Here is a 7,435-nt window from a genome sequence, read left to right as displayed (position 1 = left end):
AGGTAAAAACTATGCATGTCAGAAATCTTCTAAAAGCCGTTTGAAGGGCTTTGCAAGATACAGAATGCTTACTCAACAGGAAACTCGAGGCATGGGGCCTTAGACGGAATTTAGGCTGAATTAGCGTTGCAGCTGGCTAGGTTTGGTTGATGATATGGTGGTTAATGGCATGGTACTGCTCTATTTTTGTTTATATTCTGACTTACATTCAAAGGAGACTAAGCTAGCATTACAAGGAGCCACTGTAACAGCGCAGCGCTGTGTGGTTTTTAATGCAGGTGTATTACAAACACAGAATAAAAGGGTGGTTCCTAATCTAAGAGGTTTATAATTTCTGCAGAGCTTTATTTTATATAGAAGAAAATAAATCTGGGCATAAAACCTGCTCATGAGCTGTATATATGGGAAACATATATAAAGATGAACAGACTGAAAGTTATTTAGAACAAAACCCTTATCACTACTGTGCAGGACATCTAATTTGAATGATCAGCATCATCTTGATACTGAAAAGATCATTTTCACTTTACAGCTTTTTCAAATAGATTTTTAGATTGTGTTATAAGTGTTAGGAGAAATGTCAATACATTAGACTGACTGACCTAGCAGTAACTTACCGTGAATATGTACTCAGCTTCCCTCTGTTCCTGTAGGACAGAGACCATGCTTTGCAGTTAATATTTTAAAGCAATCCTGGCACTACAAGAGCATGGAGTTTCTTGTGTATCTATTACTTGGCCTTTCCTCTTCTAGTTGTATAACAGAACGATTTTCAGATAACATCCAGGCCTTTACTGTTTAGATTTTTTGCACGCTTATTCTCATATAATTTCATTCAAGATGTTTTAAAACAGAGACAATATTCACATCATTCACAGAAGACCGAGAACCAGTTTAAAAACAAAGTAGCTTTCAGATTAATGGCTCAACAAATATTTGAATAATCTTCTTCCTAAGGAATACACACTAAAACTGTTTTCTACTTAATCATACCTTATTCATAGTACAAAAAATACAAGTAATGCCAGGGTCAGAGTGGATATGTCCTATCCAAATAGGACTTCATAATAGCAATGGATTTCTTCTTGCAGTATCCACCTGTACCGAGTTTTAATGCACAAAGTATATTGCCATCTGCATTTTCTACCATTTCCTCCATTTTTCCCAACAGATCTCAAGGGTTTGGGGATTTTTTTTTTGTTCTTTGGTTTCTAACTGGAGGTGTTTTCTCACATATTCCCACATTCCTTCATAATTTGGCATGTATTAACACTCTTTGTTCTGTATTTCTACTTTACTGTCATCAGTTTTATCGACCCTGCCTACTTCTGCACATTCTATACAACTCCATTTGCTAAATGGAAACTTCAAAGCCATATGGGGATTTTTTTGTTTGTTAAACATTGTTTATTTCCATAACAGCACATGTTGGCTACTATCAAGACTAGGTTTATAACATCAGTTCTGTATCCGAAAAAACACTGAAAAACTATACCATATAAATTTTTAAAAATTGTAATTACTTCTTGGTTTTGTTGTTTGGTGTTTTTTTTAGGTTGTGTCCACCACCGGTGTTTCTGACACACAAATATTTAAATGATTATATTTTATTACAAGGCATTTTCCAAAAATAGTTATAAACTCATGAATTTTAAAGAGACAAACTAGTTTTAAAGAGAACAACTTCAAACTGGCACACGCTCAAGTGTTTACTCCTGTGATTCTTCTGCTTTGTTCTGACTTCTCTCAAAGTACACATGCCTCTCCAAAGAGATGGGACTTGGCAGATCCTTCTTACTCAGTTAGACCCTCCTCTGTCACCTGTGTGAAACGCCGTCAGCCTTTGCGTTCATTCTTCATAGCAACAGCCAGTTTGTGTCACATTATGTGGAGATACGACTTCTTAAGAAGAATCCACTCTGAGAGACAAGCACACGCTGCCTCAGCCTTTATTTATAGACTCCGTACCATTTCCTCTAGATTCAGAGCTTAGTCCACAAAATCGGCCGAGCAATCATCTCTCAGTGGCAGCTTGCTACACTCTTTTTTTCTGCAAAAACACCAAGCTATACTGAAGAAGCTGTACTGCTGCTAATGTGAGCATTGGCTCCCTGAATTTGTCTGAAGCGTAGCTGCATCTGTTTGGTAGATAATGTTCCTTCACTTCCATGGTCTCCTGCTTTAACCTTGCTTGTGGCCAGCAAAGGTAATCAGTGTAAGTTGTAAGGGAGACAACAGAGACATAGGGATCTGACCACCCTACCAATTTAGACAAAGTACAGCTATGCACAGCTACAACGAATATACCTGAACTAGTTTAAACCTGTCCCTGTGACTAACAGGAAACAGCTGTGGCAGTATAGAGATCCCTGCAGACTGCAAAATCCATCCTAGACCAAGGCAAATATTTGAGATGTTTCCCACCCTGAGCTCTGTGTTGCAGTAATGACATTTAAAGCTGGTTCAGGTACATCTGCATGGTATTTGGACATATCCAAGGACCGGATCTGCAAGACTATACACATGTATATACACGCTGAACAAAGATGACAACAATGTAATTGAAAATCTGTATTTGGCTGCGAAATCTTAAAAGTAGCCCAGTGCTTCTGTTAATGATGGCTCTGGCGTTGCCTGTGTTGCCTAAAAAAGGAGAAGAAAAGATGAAGAAAACCAAGCCAACCTCCTGCTGTTTCTTTCTAAGAAATTCTGTCCCAGTGGTTTCTTCAAGCCAACTTCCTGCTTAAAGTAGCTATCTAAACCCATACAGAGATCAGAAATTTTGTGCAGTTTACACAACCAAGAACATGGAATTAAAACTAAGCAGTTTATAAACAGAGTTTGAAAACAGTGAGGAAAACAAATACAGTCAGTAAATTCACAGCCTGGTTTCAGGTCATCCATGAGTAAATTAGGTACATTAATTTCATTAGATTTACATTTGGAAAAATCTATTTATTTCCCACTGACATTATCTGTATTAGAGATCTGAAAACCAATGCTCAAGATGCAAAATGAAGCTACAAAAACGGAAATCTTTTTTTTTTCTTTGTTCAGTTTTTGGATAGAAACGTACAGCTTTTATTCTAAATTCTTTATATGGTACAGCAAGCAAAATAGGACAGTAAGCATAACATTTACTTAAAATAGTACAAAATTGTAGAATAATATCAATATGCAGTATTGGTTTTATGTATGTTTACTAAGATAAAATTAACTTAGTTCTGAAATCTACCTATTATGTAACTTCCATCAGAAACCTTAAAAATTTGAATAGGCTTATGCAGGTGAAGAAGTGTGAAGTTAAATATAGTGCTTTCTTATTTGCTGGCCATTGATTGAATGATGAATGAAAAACAAGTTTAAAATTGCTAACAAGTCTTGTACCGCTTGCCTTTGTGCAATTATGTTGACTTGTCTGAATTCAGATCACTCCCTTCAAGTCAAAATTTTGCAGAACTGAGCTTGCAACAGTTATTATTACCAAGAAGATTCTTTTCTTGGCTCGTTTTCATGGTGGAGCAAGGTTTAAACTGTTGTAAACTTGCTGACTAACAGCAATTAAGTTTCTTCTTTCCTAAAACAAATCTGAAGCAATGCTCTCTTTTAAATGTCATTTTGACACTACTTTGTTTACATGCTATTTAGAACACTATTTACATTTCCTTAAATACAGATCTTTTACAGTGAACAATTCACTGCAGGATCCAGAAAATGGTGATAACCATTACTGTCACTATAGTCTCTTAAGGTTTAAGAAGGTCAAACTGAAAAAGTAAATCTTAAAACTAGTATCAAAGTGTTTTAGTCAACATGACTTGTTCATCTAAGCAATAAAGTCCTAAGAGTTCTGAAATACACATTTTTCACATTCAATATGTTTTGTACAGGAGAGTACAAGAGAGATGTAGACATACTGGAGAGAGTCCAACAAAGGGCCATGAAGATGACGAAGGGACTGGAGCATCTCTCCTGTGAGGAAAGTCTCCGAGACCTGGGACTGTTCAGCCTGGAGAAGAGAAGGTTCAGGGAGGACCTCATCAGTGTATCTAAATACCTGAAGGGAGGGTGCAAAGAGGACGCAGCCACTCTTTTCAGTGGTGCCCAGTGACAGGACCAGAGGCAATGGGCACACACAGAAACACAGGAGGTTCCCTCTGAACATCAGGAAACTTTTTTTTCTACTGTGAGATTGACAGAACACTGGCACAGGTTGGCCAGGGAGGTTGTGGAGTCTTCATCTTTGGAGATATTCAAAAGCCGTCTGGACATGGTCCTGGGCAACCAGCTCTAGGTTGCCTTGCTTGAGCAGGGGGGTTGGACCAGACGGCCTCCAGAAGTCACTTCCAACCTCAACCCTTCTGTGGTTCTGTGATTTAAAGGTGCCTTAATGCTTGCCAATTACTTTGCATTATAGATTAATATTATGCCATAGTCAAAACCTCTGGAACCAGACAGTTAAATTAAAATATACAGAAAACACTATTTTGAAAATACAAAGATCTGACAGAAATGCATGACCTTCCTTTTTCAGCCTTCTACCAATACAATGACATAGTCTCCTATCCAGTTACATAGCTTTAAAAAAAAGAATTACAATGTTCCAGAAAGAATAAGAACTGAAAGATGGACATATTTAAAGCTTAAATTAGTCACATCATCTGTTTTGAGGATAAGTCCCATAAATACACTGATAATATTCCTGAGGAAAAAGCTGTGTCTCTGTGTATTTCGTAAGTTGTATCACCCATCCAAAATTTGTCCCCAAGTATGAAACTCCCTCCCCACACACACCTTTACTACCTCTCCTAAATCCACCCCTGCAGCTACTGACTCTTCCCAAGCTTCTAGGAATATGTTCTAACTTCCCTATTAAAGACATTCTGGTTCTTGCCTACTGTCCTTTCTTCCCTTAAAAGAAGGGATCTGCACAAGTTCAAAACTGAAAGTTATATCTTAATAAATGCTTACCCAATTGTATTCTAACATTTACAGACTGAAATACTATTTGGCAGCTATTAACTAGTGCCCAAGTTGGAGTTTCTAGGACAGTGTATTCCATGGAGCTGAGATACAAAAAAAACACTTAAAAAAACCCGTGGAGGTCAGGTGACATTTTCAAAATTTCAGATCAACACTCCATCTTTGTTTTGTACACTTTTCAGGAAATGTCTTCCTGCGCTGAGATGTCACATGCAACACTTCAGAAACAGTTTACTTTGAGGAAAATTGTTTCTCACAATATGTAAGACACTAGAAGTTAAACCTATTAAATGAATGGTCCAAATCCCATTTCCCATGAAATCTGGTAATATAATTAAGAGATTTTCCTTCTATTTGGTAACACAAACACAGTGCAGTACTCTGTACAGACTATTCTTAAACTCAACATGACCTTTACTAATAACTGTTCCTTTTAAGACAGAATAATTAAACATAGAAACTTTCATTATTTATAGAGGTAAAGAGGAAAAAGGAGGAAATCCTGTTAGGAAAATAATAACATTAATCCATTTCTAACCTATATTTCTCTGCCAACTTTGTTTCCTAACTGTTAGGGCTTTTGATGTGCAGAAGTTCCTGTATGAGGAACATAACAAATGCAACGAACAATAGAGTAGGCCCGCACTTCCCAAACTTGTTTTGTTTGGGTTACTTTAGTAACCGCTGCATTAGCCAGATATGGGCTGCAAGTAAGGTCCTGGGCGCATGCAAAAAGCCTCACGCTTCCACCACCTCCTCCCTCGTAATGCTGTATATCTTCACTCCCACCCCCGTCTAGAAACAAAACTCCAAGCTCGCTCTCCACTTCTCTGCCCTCCTACGCGCACGTACTGGGACTTAACTCCACTCCCTCAAGTCCTCACCCAGCTTATCAGTAATGACTGCCTGCACGAAAACACTTAGCTGCTGTGCAGGTCAGCCCCCACACAAGCAAGCAGCCTGGATAAAGGTGATGATCTGGGCTGCAGGATAAAGTTCTGTGTGCAAGTCATTAGTGAGAAGCTGCTTTCGTGAGAGCATTTACCTTGCAGATCAGTTATACTCCGCTACATGTACAGACAGTCCTCTCCACTGCAGCTAGGAGCTGTATCTACAGCTATTTCGAAATGGTTTCGTACCACAGCTACATCTCTGACAATCTGGGAACCTAGGAATGAGTCATCCTCATCTGATATGCCGCTATGGGTGAAGGTGTTTTTCACTGTTTTTACCCCAGGAGGTCAAAAACATACAAACACATAAACATCTACAGTTTTTGAGGGAGAGAGGAGGAAAAAGCCACACTTTCTTATCAGAGAATGGTGCTTTGCCTTGAACTTTCAAAAGAATCAAGGGCAAATAGGCTCATGACTCAAAATTGTTACAGGGAGATGCATATTGAAGATCATTCTCCAGGTCTGAAGGATGTGTTCAGTGCCACATCCTCCATCTTCTCACCCCATGGAGGCAAGTATCTAAGCAAGGCACGGTTTTCAGACCGGACAGCTTCACAGAACAGTCCTGCAGAGAAAAGAGAGGGGAAAGGGCCGAGGTGGAGACATCTGGTCATGAGCTGGGCGCTGTGTATGCATAGCCACCCAGGAAGGGGCTGGGGCTGGCCGCCAGCACGGCAGTGGGCTCAGCACAGCACAGCGTGCAGGCCTGCAGCAGGGCCAGGGCCTCTCACCGCCCTCGGCCCAGTGGATCGACGAGAGGCCGCCACCCTCAGCGCCTTCAGCAGCGGCAGAGTCGGCGAAGCCCACAGGCGGGAGGCCGCAGGCTAGACCCCGTGCTCAGCAGCCCCGAGGGAAACACGGGGAGAGGAGCGACACCGGGGCGGCAGGCGGGGGAGGAAGGCGGCGCGGCCCTGCCTACGTTCAGCAGCGCCTACGTTCAGCAGCCAGCGAGGCCGCACGCCCACCGCCCTGGCCAGAACATGGCTCCCGCCGCTCCCCGGCAGCAGCTACGCGCATGCGCGGCCAGAGTGTCGGGGGGTTGGGCTGCGGGGGGACGCGCGCCGCGGTGCGTCACAGAGAGAGGGCGGTACCTCCCCCGCGCCCCGCCCCGCCGCCGTGCGCGCGGCGGGGCTCTGCCGGCACCTCCCCTAGCGGGGGCGGTGCCGGGGGGGCGGTGCCGGGGGGGCGGTGCCTGGGCCGGCTCCGCCGCCGGAGGTGGGCGGGGGGCGGCCGCAGCGGGGGAGGGCCGGGGCGGCGGCGGCGGCTCCGGTTGAGCGGGCGGGGGAAGGGCCGAGGGTCGCGGAGGAGCTGCGGGCGCAATGGACCACCACCAGCCCGCCAGCCGCTACCAAGTGGTGAGTGCGGCGGCCCCGCTCGCCTCCCCCCGCCTCCTCGGGTCGGGGCGGTGCGGCGGGGCGGGGGCGGCCGGGGCGCGCTTCCCCCCCACCCCTCGGTTCTCGGCCCCCACGCTGGGGGTCTGGCGGGGACCCCTGCCG

General features: G+C 43.3%; 1 protein-coding gene and 1 long non-coding RNA gene across 10 annotated transcripts in view; one reads left to right on the top strand and one right to left on the bottom strand.

Annotated features, from left to right (window-relative positions):
* Positions 1 to 1,111: 1,111 nt before the first annotated feature.
* On the bottom strand, positions 1,112 to 6,862 carry LOC142076215 (uncharacterized). Of its 2 annotated transcripts, none has more exons than XR_012671128.1 (3): positions 5,522 to 6,862; positions 3,918 to 4,009; positions 1,112 to 2,643 (listed from the first exon to the last, which is right to left on the bottom strand). It is a non-coding gene; the product is annotated as an uncharacterized LOC142076215 (long non-coding RNA). The 2 variants fall into 2 exon arrangements; XR_012671127.1 differs by having other exon boundaries at positions 6,029 to 6,862.
* Positions 6,863 to 7,012: 150 nt separating this feature from the next.
* The window catches only part of NDFIP2 (Nedd4 family interacting protein 2), a 47,099-nt gene continuing 46,676 nt past the window's right edge, over positions 7,013 to 7,435 (top strand). For 7 of the 8 annotated variants that reach the window (XR_012671125.1, XR_012671126.1, XM_075138572.1 and 4 more), the window contains exon 1: positions 7,167 to 7,294. Coding sequence is in view for 6 of the 8 variants with exons in the window: in XM_075138572.1 (XP_074994673.1) it covers positions 7,259 to 7,294 (36 nt within the window). In the remaining 2 variants the exon portion in view is untranslated. Of the gene's footprint in view, positions 7,295 to 7,435 lie in introns of all 8 variants that reach the window. The other variant, XM_075138566.1, reaches the window with a different exon arrangement.

This window comes from Calonectris borealis, chromosome 1 (assembly GCF_964195595.1).
Source record: "Calonectris borealis chromosome 1, bCalBor7.hap1.2, whole genome shotgun sequence".
In the NCBI taxonomy this organism is placed as follows: domain Eukaryota; kingdom Metazoa; phylum Chordata; class Aves; order Procellariiformes; family Procellariidae; genus Calonectris; species Calonectris borealis.
This window is presented reverse-complemented; position numbering and strand designations above follow the sequence as displayed.